Source organism: Saccostrea cucullata, unplaced genomic scaffold (genome assembly GCF_032062105.1).
Source record: "Saccostrea cucullata isolate Sc308-1 unplaced genomic scaffold, CSIRO_AGI_Scuc_v1 ctg3737, whole genome shotgun sequence".
Lineage (NCBI taxonomy): Eukaryota > Metazoa > Mollusca > Bivalvia > Ostreida > Ostreidae > Saccostrea > Saccostrea cuccullata.
In genome coordinates this window covers 105,755-127,347 of record NW_026918422.1, presented here as the reverse complement: position 1 = coordinate 127,347, position 21,593 = coordinate 105,755, and the positions used below count along the sequence as shown (strand labels likewise).

The 21,593-nt window shown below is 33.0% G+C and overlaps 2 protein-coding genes across 5 annotated transcripts in view; both read left to right on the top strand.

Moving 5' to 3' along the window:
• Positions 1-21,593, top strand: part of LOC134264974 (uncharacterized) — a 30,466-nt gene continuing 8,873 nt past the window's right edge. The window contains exons 1-15 of one of the 4 annotated variants that reach the window (XM_062747235.1): positions 9-399; positions 883-1,005; positions 1,105-1,215; positions 1,310-1,387; positions 1,653-1,777; positions 1,958-2,044; positions 2,526-2,618; positions 2,802-2,915; positions 3,026-3,233; positions 4,727-4,879; positions 4,994-5,079; positions 5,156-5,226; positions 5,977-6,080; positions 6,220-6,541; positions 8,529-8,729. In XM_062747235.1, the coding sequence (XP_062603219.1) occupies positions 252-399; positions 883-1,005; positions 1,105-1,215; positions 1,310-1,387; positions 1,653-1,777; positions 1,958-2,044; positions 2,526-2,618; positions 2,802-2,915; positions 3,026-3,233; positions 4,727-4,879; positions 4,994-5,079; positions 5,156-5,226; positions 5,977-6,080; positions 6,220-6,541; positions 8,529-8,628 (1,923 nt within the window). In that variant the 5' untranslated portion in view covers positions 9-251 and the 3' untranslated portion in view covers positions 8,629-8,729. Of the gene's footprint in view, positions 404-882; positions 1,006-1,104; positions 1,216-1,309; positions 1,388-1,652; positions 1,778-1,957; positions 2,045-2,525; positions 2,619-2,801; positions 2,916-3,025; positions 3,234-4,726; positions 4,880-4,993; positions 5,080-5,155; positions 5,227-5,976; positions 6,081-6,219; positions 6,542-8,528; positions 8,730-21,593 lie in introns of those variants that run through there. The other 3 variants (XM_062747228.1, XM_062747220.1, XM_062747238.1) reach the window with 3 other exon arrangements.
• Positions 10,439-20,936, top strand: LOC134264966 (uncharacterized). Its single transcript, XM_062747214.1, has 16 exons — positions 10,439-10,519; positions 10,623-10,686; positions 10,826-10,954; positions 11,042-11,155; positions 11,705-11,782; positions 12,004-12,131; positions 12,236-12,322; positions 12,544-12,636; positions 12,726-12,839; positions 14,622-14,823; positions 16,272-16,415; positions 16,534-16,619; positions 17,421-17,491; positions 19,244-19,350; positions 19,824-20,562; positions 20,691-20,936. Exons 1-16 carry the CDS (start codon positions 10,511-10,513, stop codon positions 20,719-20,721), a joined length of 2,196 nt encoding a protein of 731 aa, XP_062603198.1. The 5' UTR covers positions 10,439-10,510; the 3' UTR covers positions 20,722-20,936.

Sequence of the window (21,593 nt, the reverse complement as noted above, 5' to 3'; positions counted from 1 at the left end):
GAAATTCCAAAAGTCTAATGAAACTATATATGATTTGCCTAGATTATTGACAGTTTTTCGATAATATGTTGCATATCTTTTAATCACTTTGGAGTGTATTCAACATTAATACATGTATTAGGATTTTTTTTATAATCCATCCTGTGCGTAAATTTCAATGAAATGATACTTATTTTGGAACTGCAATAATAGATTTACAGGAAGAACTTGATACAATAAAAGTTTATAGAAATGATAAGGAAGTTTATTCAATGTTTTTTTTTTATTTGGGAAACTTCAGTAATCAAGGACAATCTTACTTTCTGCATTTGAGGATTTGTGTGAGAATTATTTCAATGATGGCTAAATTTGTCGATGACAATTACTGGGTTAATCGTGCTCACGAAGAAGCTGTGGAAAGTAAGTATTCTGGATCGCTCTACCAGGCCCCTATGCTGACTCCTAAAATCAATTGTAACTGCGCTTTAAAGTAGAAAGGTATGATATGCTTTGTTACACGAATTCTTAAAAAACCCTAACAAGGTTAGTAACACTTTATATCTTAGACAGCCGCTTTTTAAATAAGAAATGAAATTCAGGATTTTTTTATGATTGTTTTTTGAGATTACTTAGTTAGTTTACAGTTTTGATTCTACAAACAAGTACTCTGGAAAAATAAATTCTGGAATTCCTATTTGACAACATGTCACTGTGCTTTAAATTCGACATTTTCTAAATTCCCTTCGTTTTTATACTAAGCTATATAGCAATGATAAATTAACATTGGGTCGTATTTTGGGTCTTTGTTTTTATACTGTATCTGACTACGGAATAATGGCTTACCTTATCAATATAAAGGTTACTTACTCCACCTAAGTTTTAAACATTTATTTATTTTTGCAGACAGGAAATTAAAATACCAGCAAGGAAAGGGACCGTGTGTGATGTTTGCTTTAGACACGTCAGGAAGTATGGCGGGGGAAGCCTTCCAACAGATGAAGACGGCTTTTATTGACATCATAGACGGTAAAGCATCAAAATCAAACATAAAAGCACAGAATCTTAAATAAATAAACCTTTAAATAACCGGTATACAGACTGAACGGTTAAAATTTCTTTACAAAGAATACGCCAAAAACCGCATGGATGAAACTGTTGCCGTCGTTACTTTTGGAGAGGAAGTCAAGTTTTGTCATTATTACTCCAATAACTACCAATCACTGAAAAGATGTCTAGGTAAACAATGCTATTGCCTCTAATTTATTCTTTTTTGTCTCAGTTTTCGTTTAATCTTGTTATATTTTCTACATATTATGCTTGACGATGATAGATGACGTGGTCTGTCGGGGTGCTTCTCCCATTCAGGCGGCCATTACTCTCTGTCTATCGGGGTTGGCTTTTGGTGGAGGTAAGCAAAGGTTTCTGTTTTTGAAATTAATGAAGGATATGGAGATAACGAACTGTACGCACCATCAAAGTCCATAAAACAATACAAAAATAGGAGGAGAGCAAACACGGACCTCCAGAACATCAGGTTGTATCAAGTGCCATGGAGGAGTGAGCATCTCCTGCCGACTGAATCAATTTGTAAACAAAATTTCCTTAAAGGTCCTTATCAGAAGTTGTGTTTATCGCTCACTATCATAATCAGTTATAAAAGATCATTTTGTCAGGATACACTACAGGGATAGGGATGTTCCGAGTGGTAGCTAAGCTTATACTGATTACCGATGGAAAGTCCACGACATCAGACATGATAGGGGGAGAGGAGGACGAAGATTTGATGGACCCAGTAGAGGTTTAAATGATATATAAATTCTTCTTTGATTAAAAAATTTCATAAGTTTCTAACAATCAAATAAAGCATATAAATACTTATTATGTCTGGATAATGTCTAATGACATTTTTCTGCATATACATGTATAAATTTTTATGCTGAAATACTTTACACTGTATATATATTTTTGATGATTACAGACAAGAAAATCTTTAATGAACCTTATTGGAGATATTGGACGAGTCATACCTTTAAACTGTATCCCTGTGGGAGAGGATCCTGATATTGTAAGTCAGGGGATATACTGGAAACTAATTGACAATTAGATAACATTAGATTTAAGGTATTTTTGTCTATTGTCTATTTATATTTCATTTACAAGTAGACATGACCGTCAAAACGTCATTTTTGTATACTGTAGATTCCTAAATATACGCGTGGAATTAATTATCGTGTAATTTCGCGAAAAGCACCACACGCGAAATAAAATTACTCGCCTTTATTTTTATGGTGCTGAAATCTATGTTAAATCTCTTGACCAACCCTCCATTCGCGAAAGAGCTCATTCGCGATAATAAGTACTCGCAAAAATAAGGAATCTACAGTATATCCAGGGATTAATGAAATGAAACATGTTAAAAAGTTTTCGACAAAATATACATGGTTGCAGACACCTTAGTGACCTAGGCAATTTTAAAATACAACACGCTGTATTTCTTCTTCTTTTACCAAAGATTTAATCAAAGTTGTTATTTTTTGTTTCTACAGTGTCTCCTGGGATCAATTGCGTACACGTCGCGGGGAGGTAAACTTATACAGCCCCAACAAGCCAGACAGTACGGGAGATTTCACTTAAACATGGTCAGTGAAGAAGAAATGAAAAGTTCACCAATATGTAATGGTCTTCACCACAACATCCTCTCCCCCGATTTCAAAATTTAAAAAAATATCTACCTCCCTTACAAATTGAAAAGCAGAACATAAAAAATGTGAAAATGTATATAATATAGTTTGATGCAGCTCACTGGTAAATTGTAATTTCAGAGAAAAGCAGCTGAGGTTTTACAAAATATACGAAAGGACAATTTTTCTCATGAAGATGTAGAACAAGCCATGACTTCTACTGGATTAATCAATCAATTAACAGAGGAGGATAAGGTAAATATCAAATATGATAGATTTTGTATAATGCTCAATACAGTTAAGTGTTAGTTCTAGTCCTTTGTAAATTTATTTTTTAAAAATGAACAAACTTTGTTACTATCTAGGATGACGTATTAGAAATTATAAATGCAAGAGGGACATACAAACACAGGCATGGAGAGGACGATGAAGAAGACGATGATGAAAATTGTGAATTTAACCCACAGATGCCCCCGGTAGGTACAAGAGTACGTCGAGGACCTGACTGGAAGTGGGGGGACCAGGACTGTCACGGTCCAGGGACTGTTGTTAACCACAATGACAACGGAAAACGTAAGTTTATGTGAGACGCCAGATTTGTCATTGTCCACCATGACAGTAACGAGGCATACAATTTAAGTCCATTAAAGAATTCTTGTAAATGATACAAGAACAGGTCTGTTAGTTAAGGGACAAACCAATACAGTGGAAATTCCAACAGAAAACTGAAATACCTAGTCTCAAAAGAGCACTTAAAAGATGTTAATTATACAAAAAAGCATAATTTTCCTATCAATCTCGGAGTATTTGTGTTTTAGAATCAATATGGTTATCACAAAGTAAGTTTGAAAATGCCAACGACAAAAAATATCTTATCAGATTAATTGCAATTAATTTCTCTACCGACGACATTGTCTCCAATAATGCACAATGAACCAATGCCATGTACATAATTTTTATGAGCATGATAAAATGACATACATGTAGTTCAAAACACCTTTATGGAGATTTGTAACAAAATTTCCCCCCAAATAACCAGTCTCGTTTAAATTAATCATTTTGTACGTTCTATGGTCGATACAATGACCTTGTCAGCTAATAAAGAATTGCAAACAATAGTATTGTTCTCCAGCCTACCTCCAAGTCAATTTTCAAAAGTTAACATATTCGATGAATTTTTAAGAGACATGTTTATTGACAAAAACGATAAAAATGCTTAATTTCCACCAATTTCAAGCGATTTACATCTGAAACATCATATTTTATTGATATATTTATGTTTTATTTATTTGCCTAAAACAGAAGAAAAGATTTAAGGAATATCTTATCATATTCAAGACTATTTCAAAATATGGTGATGCTTGAAACTTCGATTTCAATGGAAAATATCGTCTACCCCCCCCCCCCTTTTTTTTCAAGAGCTGGAATTATAGATAATTTACTGATTAGCGCTGGTATTAAGACAATTCATTAATTACCATTGAAATGTTCTTTGTATTAAACAAAGATTTTATGGCCAAATTGCTACTTATATTGAATTAGATGGTTCTAAAATGTAGGCGGGAATCGAGAGTTAGCGTGCGTATTTCTGTATCATTGAGTCAAATGCTGAATGACGTTTTTCCTACTAATTGTTAGTCCATTATTTATACACTAAATTGACTACGGATTTTTCCGTTGTTTCCGATCATGGCAGGGAAGGCACGGCGAGTGTGGCCGGTAGGCAGGGGATGCTCACTCCTCCATGGCACCAGATCCCACCTCTCATGTTTAGGAGGTCCGTGCTTGCTCTGCTCCTATTTTGTATTGTTTTATGGACTTTGATGTTGAATACTGTGTGTTATCTCCATATCCTTCACTGTATTAGAAGCACAATTAAATAACATTTTGAAAAGGTGTATTGTTGAGGATTCTTACATTATTCTCACCTCTTCGAATCCTTTCATCATTCTTTTTTTACTTCTGTTAGATCGAGCAACATATGTTAACATTAAACTCCAGTTTTCAAATGCATGCAAATTTACGAAATGATAGGTTGTTTATTACTTGATATTGTCTCTTCTTAGATGGCTGGTTACGCGTGGTATGGGATGCAGGGTCAAGTTATACATATCGATATGGTAGCAATGGCCTCTTTGAAAACTTTGATCTGGTTGAATGTGATGAACCTAGAATTCTACACAACGACCTCATTGATGTAGGATGTCTTGTTGAAAGAGGTAAAAACTTTCTTTCCACCAAAAATATTTTTTACTAATTATATTTTTTCACATTAAAAATGTTATATTAAGATATTCATCATTTATTAATTTATTCATAATTTTTCTGGAAAGGCGAAGACTGGAGTTGGGAAAATCAAGATGGCGGAAAAGGAACTATTGGTGTCGTGTATAAAGTGAAACACAACGTCATTGTTTACGTACTTATTTTCAAGCATTGATTTATTCAGCAACAATTTACATTATGAAGCCTGATTTCATTCATCAATATTTCAGGTAAGATGGCCAAATTCCAATAAAAGTAATTACAGATTTGGTTTTGATGGAAAATTTGATGTTCAACTTTGGTACGTGTTTTTTCGTCAAAGTTGTAAAGTATATCTTCTATTTATTTTTATATTATTGATTATGATTTTATTTGTTTTCTTTTCTTACCTCATTTTGCTGAAAGCTCCTGGGCTTTCCTGATCATATTTTGTTCGGTGTCTTTCAGTCTGTAAATACAGATTTTCAGATTTTTGACCTCTTTTCAAAAAAAATACTGGTTCAGATGAATCCAAGCTTTCCAGAAAGTATGGTAGAGAAAAGGCAATTTAGCTCCTTTTTAAATGAAGAGACAAAGCCCTTTTAAAGGAGATATAATCAAGAACGAATAAAAAAAATAATGGCATTATTTAAAAACACCGACCTCTACAAGTATCAGAGGTACTATCAGGTTCAATGCAGAAATTGTTGGAAAGCCATGTTTAGTCATAATGATACTGGGGACCTAAATTTTACACAAGTAAATACATTGTAAAATCTGATGAAAATCTTCCTTTCAAGAACACCAAGTTGTGATTAGTAATATTAATACGTAAACATTTTCGGTTTCCTTAGATAAATCTTTAAGATCAGATGCCAGAGATTTGGTTGAGACTACATTAGAAATTTCAACTTAGAATAAATCGAAATTTTGATAAATGTCTATATTAGGGAGTAATGTTTTAAACACAATTAAAAGAGAGCATTTTTCCAAAACAAAATTGTTGTGAAGAAGAGCAGGACCATAAGTGACTAAAGGTAAGCTTTGTGGATCTTGAGCCCCTTATTTTTAGTGACCCATTTCACCCGGATGTAGTCAAGAGATTGCAACAACAAAAAGTTGCAGCTGCTGAAATGCTGTCATCTAAAACAGATGGAGAGATCAACAATTTAAAATGTAATTTTTATTGTTTTGTGACCGCTTGATTTGCTTTCTATAAAAGGGTTGTCTGCAAAGCATGTTATATTTGGGACTCATTTTATTTCTAATTTCCTCCTGTTCTTATCTTAAAATAATCATGTAGTTTTCCTTTAAGCGACTGAAGGGATATCTAGGAATTCCGAATGCAACTGTCCTACTGCAAGAAATTCCTTCGTGAAGGAACCAACTTCATCTCCTTCAAATAGAAGTACAAGTGCTGTTTCAAAATATGATGCTTCAGACATTTCTCGCTCTGAATCTATTGGTGAAGATTATGATGGTGAATTGGAAACCGATTCTGCTGCTCAAGATATTTGGCAATTTAAAGGCGAGGACGGCCATTGGAAAAACTTCCCCAAAGAAATGAGTCAAAAGATCGATACAAATTACAAAAAGAATAATAGAGCCACAGTGTTGTTTAACATCCAGGACTCGCTGTAAGAAACATTCTCACTTTTTGAATAGTTTAACTTTATGTTAGGACTTTCAAAGATGTATTCCTTTTGTCAAAACTGTTCCTTTAATGCCAACAGTTTTGACCCTTTGAAAATGACGTATGAGTTTGGTTAACTTTTTAAAATCTTTGACCTTGGAGTTTAATTTTGAATAGTAGGTATGAGGGCTTTCAAATATCCAATATATTTTCTGTCGGACAAAAACATTCCTTAGGTATCAACAATTCTGACTCTCTGGCCTTCACTTTGGAGTTTAACTAACTTTTGAAAAAAAATAACTTTGGCCAAAACTTTTCTATTTAAAAGCCCTCGGGGTTCCATTTTCACATTCCTCGTGACAAGATCTTCATTCCCTGAGTACACATTATTTTAATCGTTTGATTCTGACGTTTGAGTTAGACCTTATTTTCGAAAAACTTTCTTATTTTTTATGTGTTAATATTCGACAACTTGTTTCTTTGGATGCTGCTATTCTTTTTTTCCTTTGTAGTTAATATCTTAATTACACTACAAGGCGGCAACAGCAAGTTTTATATTACTTTGTACATCCAAATCTCATAAATTGTTTATTTAGTCTTCCAGTCAGAAGTTTTGCTGTGCATATTTTATCACCCATTCCTCTTTGAAATTATATCATTATTAATTTTGAAAAATTGTCATATAGAATTATAAACGTTTTAAACATATCTTTGAATTGTAAATGTTATAGTCAATTTTCAACTTTAATATCCAGTAGCATTCTAATTTTCCTGTTCCTTTGCCTATCTTTTAGGTATAGGATAGTATTATTTTCTGTTCCTTTGTATATCTTTTAGGTATAGGATAGTATTATTTTTCTGTTCCTTTGTATATCTTTTAGCTATAGGATAGTATTATTTTTCTGTTCCTTTGTCTATCTTTTAGGTATAGGATAGTATTATTTTTCTGTTCCTTGGTCTATCTTTTAGGTATAGGATAGTATTTTTTTTCTGTTCCTTTGTCTATCTTTTAGGCATAGGATAGTAATATTTTTTCTGTTCCTTTGTATATCTTTTAGGCATAGGATAGTATAATATCTTTTAGGCATAGGATAGTATTATTTTCTGTTCCTTTGCCTATCTTTTAGGTAAAGGATAGTATAATTTTTCTGTTCCTTTGTAAATCCTTTAGGGATAGGATAGTATTATTTTCTGTTCCTTTGTATATCTTTAGGTATAGAATAGTACTATTTTTCTGTTCCTTTGTCTACCTTTTAGGTATAGGATAGTATTATTTTCTGTTCCTTTGTCTATCTTTTAGGTATAGGATAGTATTATTTTCTGTTCCTTTGTATATCTTTTAGGCATAGGATAGTATCATATCTTTTAGGTATAGGATAGTACTATTTTCTATTTCTTTGTCTACCTTTTAGGTATAGGATAGTATTATTTTCTTTTCCTTTGTCTATCTTTTAGGTATAGGATAGTATTATTTTCTGTTCCTTTGTATATCTTTTAGGCATAGGATAGTATCATATCTTTTAGGTATAGGATAGTACTATTTTTCTGTTCCTTTGTCTATCTTTTAGGTATAGGATAGTATTATTTTCTGTTCCTTTGTATATCTTTTAGGCATAGGATAGTATCATATCTTTTAGGTATAGGATAGTACTATTTTCTGTTTCTTTGTCTATCTTTTAGGTATAGGATAGTATTATTTTCTTTTCCTTTGTCTATCTTTTAGGTATAGGATAGTATTATTTTCTGTTCCTTTGTATATCTTTTAGGCATAGGATAGTATCATATCTTTTAGGGATAGGATAGTACTATTTTTCTGTTCCTTTGTCTATCTTTTAGGTATAGGATAGTATTATTTTTCTGTTCCTTGTATATCTTTTAGGCATAGGATAGTATCATATCTTTTAGGTATAGGATAGTACTATTTTCTGTTCCTTTGTCTATCTTTTAGGTATAGGATAGTATTATTTTCTTTTCCTTTGTCTATCTTTTAGGTATAGGATAGTATTATCCAAGATGAAGAGGATTGATATCAAAACACGACACGTCACCGACATCAGATGTCTCGGAGGCGGAAGTTACGTGGATAAATGACTGCAGTTTGACAATTTCTGTGAAATCAAGCAATATTAAGATATTCTTGATTCCATTAGCTACTTGAAAAACTATTTCTGAAGTTCTCTTGATATTTTTAAGCATTGTGTGTTTATTTTATCAGTTAGTGCTCTGCAAAATATGAGTATCCTTCCTTTACAAATCTATGCTGCAAATTGCCCTAAAGTTATTTTTTAATTTTGTTCATTTCCATTAGATTATTCTAGTGGGTTGTAACCTGCACATGCTTCCGAAATCAGGATGGACACAGACTTTAAAATTATTCAGTCTAAGAAATTTTATGATTAAAAATTATTTTGAACACGGCAGTTCTTGGATATTATTAGGATATCATTTCTATCATGATAATCATCGTATGTATACAAATAGAGGGTAACACCCTCTTTTTCAGAGTGCTTTAAAATTCATATGATTTAAACCTTATCGTCAATATATTGGTCTTTGTTTTAAATGCATTTACGATAAACTCTGAAAAATTAAACGTCATAGTACGAGGGTCATTCAAAAAATACGTAGACAATGCTTCTCATCGCCATTTGATTACTACAAGATTATAGATCAACACATTTTCGTAAACATAAACATTTATTTTGTCGAAGTGTTAAGTTTCATTCCATTTGATTAAATAGAACTCATGTTAGTCAAAACAACACGTTTTGTTACCACGGAGCACGGTTAACCAACAATGTAACGTCAAAGACAACGTTGAGAAAGTTTGTCAAAATTCAACTAATTTTCTTAATTTCAAACACGTCTTCTCCATTGAAAAAAACATATCCATAACACTTAAAACCTAGTTTGCGAACAATTGTACAAATATAGCTTGAATAAGAATGTCATGTTTTCAAATTCTTTAATTTAACATGTAACTCTATTAATTCTGCAACAGTAAAGCACACAACACGTTCAACGACGTTCCTTAATCTTTCGACAATATTTTTAACTTTAACTTGTGTCTTTGCAGACAATCCATCGTCCGATTCAAACTAGCTACCACTCAAAAATTGTATTTTCCATTTAATACAAAATTAATACAAAGATTATGTTTCATACAGATCCTGGTTTATACGGATTTTTAAGCTTGTAGAAGAAGTTTCCCGAATGTAAAGTACGATTTATTGCTACATGCTGCTCCGTGACGTCCTCCAACGTCATGGTTTTTTGCTTTTTTTGATCAAGTCCATATGTATTTAGAAACTGATATCCTTTAAATGGAGCGACATATTACATAACTTGATTTAATTTCTAATTAATACAGCAATACTTTATTTAAACATGTAAATTTTATTTCATTTCAGCTCCATTTATTAAAGGTATGGCTGTAAATACTATAAAGTGGAAATTAGTTAATTACTCAATTTTGACGGTGCTCCGCGACCCCATTTTTGCTGTTCTAAATCCTCGGTAATTTTGATAAATAGGAAGATACATTCCAATTTTTTTTACTCAAATTATTTGAATCTGTTGTTAAAATATTTTTACCAAATTTGGATATAATATGACGTTAAATAAAAAAGTTAGGACAAAAGTCTACGAACTTTTTGAACGACCCTCGTACAAATAGCAGCTTTCATTTTAACGGTTACATTGTTGAATGTATGTTCAATAAATTATTTACCAGTCATAACCAAAATATTTTATCAATAAATCTTTCTCTTCATCAAATGGTGCCCACAATAAAATTTACAACAGAACTGTTTGAAAAATGTTTATAAATATAGTTTAAATCAAGCAATGTTATTTCTGTTACTGTCAATTTCCTTCCTGTAGTTCCATATTTGTATAAGTAATATGATATATTAAATCTTCCTGTTTTGTTTTACCTCAATTGTGTATAGGGTACTTTGAATTAACAGCAGAAATGATGAAGGTTTGTGATTTCATCTTTTATTTTATGAGGAGTATTTATTCCAGTAATCAGCTTCTGATAATAATTTTTGATCATGTTAGAATGTACCAATCCCTATTTTTAGGACACGGAAACTGCTATATATGAAAACATGTGGCTTTCACAGGCCAAGTTAGAAGCTGGAAAACGTAAGTCATTTATGTATTTGTTTTTTTTATTTAGCTTTCTTACGATATACCGCAGCTTTGTTTCAGCTAGGATTGAATTGTTATTGTTATTCTCGGATGATCTTCATGGATGGAAGTAGCCATCATTTTGGTATTGTAGAGAGGTCTGGTAGACATCAGAGGGGCAGAGGAAGCGGAAGTTGTGTTCTCTTCATTCTGGACTGTTCAGAAAGCATGAGGGGGGAACCTCTGATAGAAATGAAAAGGGGAGTCTTCGCGATACTAGATGGTGGGTCAATTAATATTGGGTGTGGGAGCATTGTGATAATGTACAATTTGATGTGTAATAATGCTGGTATTTTAATTCCCTTTACAGAGTTCTATCAACACCCGGGTATGGGTGAAAATGTCTCAGTTATAGTGATGGGACAAGAAACAAAATTCCTGCAGTATTACTCAAACCAATATTTGGCAATCAAACAAAACATAGGTAATATAATTTTTATTTGTATTTTTTTCTCCAACAATGAATTGTAAAACAGTCCTTATTATTTCTTTTTGTGGTAGTGTAGAAGTGGAGATTGGCTATAGTCACTGACTCAGACGGGGGAAGCCCTGGCTTTGTTAGTTACTAGAATTTCATATGGGCTTAATTATGCAATTTTTTATGTGAAATATATGGAAATAACTAGCAGCATACAAGCGCAAAAAAAAAACAATTCAAACAATAGAAATCAGATGCAGAGCAAACATGGACCTCTAACACCGCAGAGGTGGGATCAGGTGCCAAGGAGGAGTGAACATCCTTAACCGACTGGTCAAACCCACCGCATGCTCCAAGTCATCATCGGAAAATAACGGGAAAATATTATATAAAAATAATGAATATGATGATTATGTTTATTAACTTCAAATTATATTAAAGAATTAATAATCTGAAACATTGTGTCGTTTTGCCCATCATTGGGTTTTTAAGATACGTAGTATTAGTTTCTTGACTAGTTAACAAAAACCTACCACTTGTTAGTCATTCTTACAGAGGAGGTAGAATGTGGTGGACCCTCACCACTCACAGCCGCCTTTATCTTGGCCCTCGGGGGACTGTTGGAAGGAGCAGGTAAGGAAAGGCTTCTCCGATGAATTAAATAAGCTGGTTATTATAATCAATTTTATGTCACCAAAGATAATTACTGAAGTTTAAATAGATGTTTGTCATAACAATTTATGGGTTTTTTTTTTAAATTTTACTGCAATTTTGACCGTGGTTTAAGAAACTTTTCTACCTGAGAAAGAATAAAATAAAATTTTCATGACATTTTTCTAATTTACCCTTTACAGCCCATACTAGCAAAGTTGGTGACTTCCTTCTCCATCCCAGAGTGGTACTATTTACAGATGGCCGAATTACAGACTTCACAGATTCATGCGCTACCGACAGTGATGTGGATCTAATACCTAATGAGCGTGTAATCATTATAGTCTCGCAAGTTCGACTGATGAAATATTTTACAATTAAGAAAATAATATAAATATGAATAGAATACAAAATTTAAGTCATTTAATTTAATAGATATTAAGACCATTTTTTGCGATTTTACAACGAATTGGAAGAGATCATCCGATTTTCTGTTTCCCAGTCGGAGAAAACCCCAATTACGTAAGCCATTTAATGTATAACACAATAACATTATACCTGTTTCGTTCAATAACAATTACATAAATATTATTTCAAATGGAATCATATTCAAAATTAGTTATCAATAGAAATGAGGGTAATTCATTCTTCAGATGATAATTTTACGTAAATTTTAAAAACTTTGAAATGTCAAAGAATATTTTTTTTATTTATGTATTTAATCACAACTGTATTAATTCCAGGCTTTATTGCAAACTATATCGAGTGTTTCTAATGGAGGCAAAGTTTTGGAGATTTATGAAGCAAAGTGTTTTGGACGATATACCATCCATTACGTAATTGATGTTACATCAACAATCATTTTTTATTGTTCTATTCTTTTAATAATAATTATTTACTTATCAGCGCTTTCGATATTTTACAGCACTCAGCAGATTTGATATCCAAAGTAACAAATAAGGATGAAATAGAAAGAGGGAATTTGAGATCGGTGGCTGAATCTCTACTGGAATGGCAGACATATGATGAAGACGATTTGGTATGTTTACAAGATCATAGTATTTTTCTTAATAAATATCAATTCAGATAAGTTGATAATACAATTTAAAATAAGAGCAGAATCATTTTGACAATACTGACAAATTAATCTAATTCATTGTCTCTTTATGGAAAATTTCAAACGTATAATTACATTAGCTATCTTGATCAATGCTCTTACGCAATATTATGCGAATGTAAACAAAAAACCCCATACAAATACATCCTATATTGGATCCGCCACGAAATTGATTCAAATGTCATGTCCCCACTATACCTCTTCAGAAAGAATTTAAAAGAAATTTTGTTACGTATGTGTTAGTGTTGGCAAATCGGACGATTTTTAGTAACCGGTTACTCGCTCAATCTTCCGATCGAGTACCCGGTTACTCGGATCATTTATTCATATGTATCATTTATCTCATCTTTTACTCATCGGTTCTAATAAAACACAAAGGTATTGTGAATTAACTTTATTTATAAACTTATAAAGAACATGCACGCAATATCTTGAATTTTGAATATAATTATAATCAAAAAATTAATTAAATCAGAAGAAAAATAAATATGCAATGTTTCACGCTATTTTACAATGGCGTTCATCAGTTTAACTTTTCAACCCCCGATATATGTCACGATCAAGGAGAATAATTATTAAGAAATTTGAAGTCACGATAACTCCAATTCACATTAATTACATTTTACAGGTATAGAATCAGCTGTTCTTTTAAAATACTTCCAAGTTATACATGTCTTTGGCGGCATCTTTTTAAATCATTTAATGAGGGAATTATAACTTGGGTCTTCAAAACTTGTATAACCTGCTGGCAATCCAATTAAGCTATCAATTAAGTGTGAAAACCAATCAATCGTATTAGTGAAACCATAGATCATTAAGTCTAACGGTAAAGAAAATTAGAGAAATGTTTATTTGTACGCTTATAAACAAATTAACATTTTATTTTTTAGTTATTTACCATATAAGATGCATTTTATCCGAGTAACCGAATAGCAGTTTTACTAACCGATACTCGCATCGTTCGACGGTTAACCGGTTAACCGGGTACTCGTTGCCAACACTAGTATGTGTAAATCTATATAAAGAAATTAATAAAATTGAAAATAAACTCAAACAAGCGTTCATACTTACTCTTCTAATATATACTCATTAAGTATAAGATGATGTCCTTAAACTGCACTGTATAATTAGATTTCAATCGCATAGCACCTCTCGATAAAAAATCTTGTCTAGCTTTTGATAAAATATTTTTTATGTAATTAAAAATTTGAGAAATTTCTTGCATACACATGTATAGACATACATGTATATCACGTGTGTATCCCTTGTAAAAAGACTTATCTTTAATAGTATTTTTTATTTTTATTTCATGTCGTTCACCTTGGATATTAAATTAACATTTAGACTTTTACTTTTTACTGATTTTAAGAGCATTTTTTTCTTTGGTACCATTATTTTTTTTTTTTTTTTACCTTTTCTGACCCTTGGTACAAAGGCTATGACACTCCACACGTGTATCTGTTTTAGGGGATCAATAGCTTTGATCTCTTGACGCTGGAATTTAAAATAGTTAGGAAACAATACGTAAAAATATACATGTACCCCACCATTACCATTACCATACACACACCACACACACCCTGGCACACCGTACCCTTACAGACATACTTACGCACGTAGAGACTTGGAGAAAGAACCACATACCAATGGATAAGATTTTTGAAAGGATATTATGTAAATTGAATACATGTATCATTTACAAAGGGTGCAATATACGAATTAATACGGAACAAAGAGAGAATTATGGACACCCAGCAAAGAATTGAAGACGATGATGAAAAATGGTATAAGGAGAAATACTCTGCAATTCCTAGGCTCGGTACGAGAGTTCGCCGGGGCCCCCACTGGAGTTATCAAAACCAGGATAGCGAGGGCATCGGAACCATAGTGGGCCATGGGGATAAAGGTGGGTAAGAGTTGTATAGACTTGTTTCTTAATAAAACAAATTTGATATTTATTAATCATTGACAGCTGCTTTTTCTCTAAGAATTAAACTCGTCTATTTACACGTACTTACATTTTCATTGGTCATTTGCAAAATTATTTTGTTAAAAACATTCTGATTTAAAACACAAGTATTCTGAAGTTGACATCAAAAAGATGCTTGAGTTTCTGATTGACAATATCTATGTTGTTTTTGGAGACCATGTCTTCGAACAATCTATTGGAATTCCCATGGGTACCAACAGCGCCCCGTTATTAACAGACCTATTTTGTATTCATATGCAGCAGAATTAGTGCAAACTTTTATACATGAAAAGAGTAAAACACTTGTTGTGGCCTTCAACTCGACTTTTAGACATATCAACGACCTCTTATCAATTAACAATGGTAGTTTCTATTCCATACTATATATCCCGGTGAGCTTGAAATAAAAAAAAATACCACAGAGTCTGAGACATCTGTTTCATATTTGGATATTTTAATTGATAAAGACGTTAATTGTAATCTAACAACCAAACTCAATGATTAACTTGATGACTTTTACTTTACTATCATCAACTTCCCTTACTTATTCAGCAATATTTCTTCATCTCCTGCATACGGAGTTTATATATCTCGATTGATTCGATACTACCGTAAATCTGGAAATGTTTACGTCGATTTTATTTTGCGAAATCGGGTCAAAATGGAGTTTATTAATTTTTACGATTCAAAATTTTGCGAATTACCACTACTTTGTTTACATTTTCCTATTGGTAATTTATTTTTAAGAAAAATATTTTTGCGAATGCAATGAACTCGCAAATTTGCTAAAAATTTATCTACAGCAAAAATTTCCAGATTTACGGTATTGAGTATGCTCTGCGTATGAACAGTTTCTAAAACGAGGTAAATTATTGACAAACAAGTTGATGAAACAAGAATATCAGCAGTCTCGTTCAAAGTAATCATTTCCTAAGTTCTTTGGTCGGTACATTGCCCTTGTAGCAAATACAGTTAATCATTGAATCAATTGCTGACTGACGTTTTCCATACTTATCGTTAGTCCATTATTTATATACACTGAATTGACGACGGATTTTTCCATTATTTCCCGATACTGACAAGGAACACATGGTGGGTGTCAACGGTCGACAGGGGATGCTTACTCTCCATGGCACTTGATTCCACTTCTTCTGTATTGGAGGTCCGTGTTTGTTCTGCTCCTATTTTGTATTATTTTGTGGACTTTTGATCTTGAATACAGTTCGTCATATCCATATTTTCATTTTCAATTTTCAATCTAGCACCCGCTAGAATACCTCTTACAGCCTCTTATTGTAACGATTTTGAGGGTTGAACAAATGGGACATTTGTCATGTAGAGAGAGCTCCTTTTATAAGAGGAGACTTTGTCTTTATCATCCCTAGCGGGACTGGTACTGGTAGAGTGGGATAATGGAGAGCGCTGTGTGTACAACTATGGAATGAGAGACATGTACGATGTGGTGGTTTGTGAGGAACCAAGGATCCCTCTTGATGGATTGGTCGCTGTTGGTTGTTTTGTTAAGAGAGGTATTTAATTTTGATGTATTTGACATGTTCAATTTATCTTTTTATCTTTATGTAAAGAGACGATTTTATAACATTTAAAAAGCGCATACGTGTGATGTAACATTCATTTTCTAATAAGGTCTCGACTGGAAGTGGGAAGATCAGGACGGCGGAGAACAAGCTATCGGGACATGTTATCGAGTGATGGATAATGCCACCGTTTATGTTAGTTCTGATTCATATATATAAATAAAATCTATATAAGTAATTTATATATTAATATACTTTCAAATGTGAAGAGTCTGAGCTTTACTTTTGGTCTGGAAATGAAGGCTCCAATGTAAAAGGTGCAGATATAATAAACATGTAGTGATTGATCTGTACATATTGTAAATCACATTTTATTCGCGAGAACTTTATTTCCGCGTAATTACGGGAGACAGTTTGCTAGCAAAAATTTATTTTTCGCGTTTAATAGCATTCCTTAGAATTATATGGAGCAATAACCAGAATTCATGAAAATTTTGTCTCGTTCATCAAGATTCAATGACTTTCTCGCCAAAAATTAGGTGTCACGAAAATCTAGTTATGTACAGTAATACACGTATGTAAAACACTGACCTCTGGAAATTCCAGTGGCGGAGTCAGGTGCCTAGTAGTAGAAAGCATCCCCTGTCGTCTGATCACACCTGCCGTGAGCCCTATGTATTGACTAGGTAGACGTAACATTCCATATTCAAATCCAGTATAAAAATAAAGGCCTAACAATTCGTATGAAACAACTCAGCCAAAATACGACTCATTGATTATTCATATTTCCTAACAAGGTCACTATATCGACCATAGCAAAGATTTAAAAAGTACTGAATATATTTACTGGATTTAGAAATATTTGATTTTTTGTTTGGTTTTTTGATTGTAAATAAACTGAATTTGATTTTAATCGGACTAGGAGCATTAAAAATTGCTAAAAACCCAAATGTTCAGGTTAAGAAAAAAAATAATGGCAGATGTAATACATTTAAGATTCGATGGCCAAGTGGAAGGATGGGTAATTACAGATTTGGATATGATGGAAAATACGACATTGAGCTATGGTAATCTATTTTAAGTACATACCTATAATAAATAATACCCAATAAACATATAGTAACAGACTTTTTAAAAATTATTTTTATAGTATATTCTCCCTTTGCTTGAACAACCATGTGGCGATATTTCGCGACGCTTTTGGCTTTCATAGATTTGATAGCATTATTATACTGAGTACATGTATCTGTTCCCAGTACCAGATAATTTTGTCTATCTTTCTCAATTATAAAGCCAATAATGTATAATGATAATGTCATAATGTATAATGATGAAGTGCATAATGTATGCATAATGAATAATGTTTAATGATGAAATACATAATGTATGCATAATAAATAATGTACGAGGGGCTATCAAAAAGTTCGTGGACTAGCGCCATAAAATTAAAACCGCTATAGATACATGAATAAATTTTAAAATATCTAGTTATCATTGTCTTTTCTATCTATAGAATAAATCACAAATTATAAATTTTATTTTTTAATAAATTAGCAATGTTTTTGTAAGCAATGGTATGTCCATGCGGCGCAACCTCGAAAACGACGTTTTTTTTTTCGACCTAAGTGTAACTAAGAAAAACTATTGTGATATGAACATTTGACATCCAAATACCCTGTTAATTCAGGTATGTGTTGGGACACTATTGTGTCATAAAATGTTAAATTTTTACCTCATTCTGAAAGTTCTATGAAATTTTATCATAAATTTTACATGGAGTATCCAAACAAATATTGCCTTGAAAATGACGTCAAAAGGGGGGAGGGGTTTCCTTTTCCAACATTCTATAACGTTTTGCCCGTAGAAAAAAATGGTATACACCTAGGAAATGTTTAAACTAGCTACGGAGAAATAATGTGCATCCAGATTGCTTGTTTTTAATGTCAAAATAGATTCAGAGAGAAAAGGAATGTACAGTTAATGTCGATTTGTAGTCAAGGTGTGAAAAATCAATCACGGCAAAAAATGACATTTATAATGTATTGTAGATAATGAACTCCAAAAAGCAAAATATGCAGGCACAATCATGCGAGGATCTCTGCCATTGTATAGATCTTATTTGTAATATTATATGCATTGAAAGCCACTGTTCATGACATTGTAAAGTCATATAAACAAGACGGATTGAAGTCCTTCCTCAGCTCCATGGAATCTCATCAGAAATAGTGTATGAGGTAGAAAAAGCAGACAATGAAAAAACAATGACGTTGTCGGACGTCATAAAACTAAACGGCGACAGCGCCGGGTGGTGATATAATATCGTTTTTATTTCATAATAATTCGAGAAATAATGAACATATGAAGCTAAAATTTTCAACATTTCTTTATTTTTTATTGTTTTATGTTCCTTCAAAATTTTGTAAGCTCAGACTACATAGTACTACTTTTATAGCCTCAGTCCACGAACTTTTTGATAACCCCTCGTATATTCATTAACAATGGATGCCACAATGTTTGAATAATGCATAATGTTATCCTTGAGGGCTCCACGTTGGGACAGTGGTGAAAACTATAAGCCCTCAAATTGTTAATGTGGCATAATGTTTAATGTGATGCATATAATGTAATGTTTAATGTAATGTATAATGATTTTAGGGCTTGCCAATCTATCATCCGGCAGCCCTATGGTCGTGGCTGTGTTCGCCAACAACAAAATAAATCTTGTAAAACTTTACATTTGCCTTTATTGTCTATAATAATCAGTGTCTGGCTATTTATATATATTGTATATAAGTAGGATACTTCTTTTTGTATTGTAGCGATCCGTTCTCACCCGAGGTGATAAAAACCGTAAGAGAACAGCAGAATGCATCAAACCAGTCTGGTACAATTACAGAACACATGGTTGCCTCCAATGATTTAAAAGGTTCCTCTATTTTTTTTTTTATTTTCTTTCCTTCTCTTTCATGGCTCTCCCGCATGGCGCAGTGGCTAGAGCGTCTGCTCTAAGGTCGCGAAAAAAGGAGTAGATCCTTTCGTCGCGGATTCAAATCCCACTGTGAGAGTGGAGACCGGTCCTTCGGATGAGACCGTATAAACCTAGGTCCCGTATCGCAGTAGGTGCCAGCACTTAAAAACCCCTCACTGCTCAATGACCAGAGTGCCGAGTAAAGCACAAAAATAGTAGCTCTCCACTGGCAGGAGGTGTCGTCTCAATATTAGTGAAAAATTCTCGAGAGGGACGTTAAAAAAATACAATCCATCAATCGTTTCAATGAAGATTTACGTTGTAATAAGATTTTATGTATTTCGACAGAACTCAATATTGCCCTTACAAACTCAACATGCCTTTGATTGATAGAATTATAGGGTTGATAATAAATTACATGACTTTTGCAGATAAATCTGCTATAAAGGAAACACCACATAACACAACTAAACAGAGTGATTGCATCATGCAGGAAAATAAAGGAAATCTAACATGGCAGAGTAAAACATCAAATCAAGGTCGAAGTACAGTGTTTCAAGAGGCGGCAGATGCAAAGTCAACAAAAACATCACATGAACCGATTTTACAACGGGGACAGGTAGCTTGTAATGATAGAACCAATGCAACAGACAAGCAGAAAGAACACTCCCCCATAGCTGTTTCAGTGGACGATCTGGAAACTGATGAAGGACAGGATACTGGTCTAGAAGGCAACTCAGTGGGAGGTATATCTAAATGTTCCGACCATATCAATAGGTCCTCAAGTCCGGAAGAATATCAGAATCTCCTGACTGTGAATTCCTCTGTGATTGTAAATAACTGTGTTCATTTCAAAGAAAAACCTAGCATCAATACTTCAACCAATGCTCATAAAAATCCTGAATTTTGTGTAGCTGGAACAAATAAAGATACTGTTCAGATGGAAACAAATTCAGAAATGGAGATAAACACTGCACTAATTTCGAAACATCACTCAACAGACAACTCCGTCTCTTCATATAATTCACACGTACGTCCGTGTCTATCTTGGCAGTGGCAGGACAACAGTGGTGTTTGGGTAGACTATCCCGATCACGTGACAAATTTAATCAACTGCAGGCTTCAACAACACCCCGTGGCAACAGTCTTGATTTCTTATAATGATGAAAGGTGAGCGTATTCGATTGATCACGTATAACACTGAAAATGTATGGAGATTGTGCAGTAAATGCTAAAGCATAAAATGTGATATTTAGATCTAGTTAGTGTTTTTAATTCTCAGACTTGTACTTTAACAGTTTTAGAATTGTTGCATCAAAGATGATATAGATCAACACAAAAACAAAAGAAAGACACAGCATTAGATGCAAGAGAATATAGGGCCATTGGTGACACTGCAGACATATATCTAAGCGGGGGACAAGGGTTTCTCTTACACATTTCAAACTGTTCCTCATTTAATAACATAAAAGGATAAAATGCTTTCAAAGTTTTTAAATGTTTTTGTATGATTTGCACATAATTAATTGTCGAAACGTTTTATAATGAAGCAGCATAATAAAAAATAAAATCCATCATTCATTTATATAAAAAAAACAGACAATCTTGGTACCATAAGTTGATGATATCAAATAATGATAAGAATCTTCCTAATTTTGCATTATGCAAACCATTGAATTCAAAATACTGTTACTACTTAGCAAAATTGAAAATATGCTAGGGATCCATCCAACATTTCTTATAACCATATCGTCTTTGTTTGCTAGACTCATTATTATAAATATTAGATGATCTTGGTTTAATTCTACTTCTAGAAATCAAACTTATTCATACAGTTCACTTTCTAAAGATGAAAATCGAAAAAATAATTAAGTTTAAGCTACGTCTGCATACCCCTATATAAAGGGCAGGTCATTGTTTAGTGTAATCTGGTGTAGACGGACGTATGCTATACAGCACTCGGAAGCGACAATTATAGTAATACGTTGTCTAATGCAGGAGAGGAAGATACAAAAGAAACTTACAATTAAAGTTGTACAGGTCAGTGCAGTACCGATACATGTAACTGCAAAATATGTAAACAAACCTAATGCAAGATAACCAGCACGAACACGTCGCATTACACGCCAATACCCGTAACAATATTGCAGTACGGTGTAACGAATCTAAAATATATACCCTGGTGTTGAGGTATTGTTAAT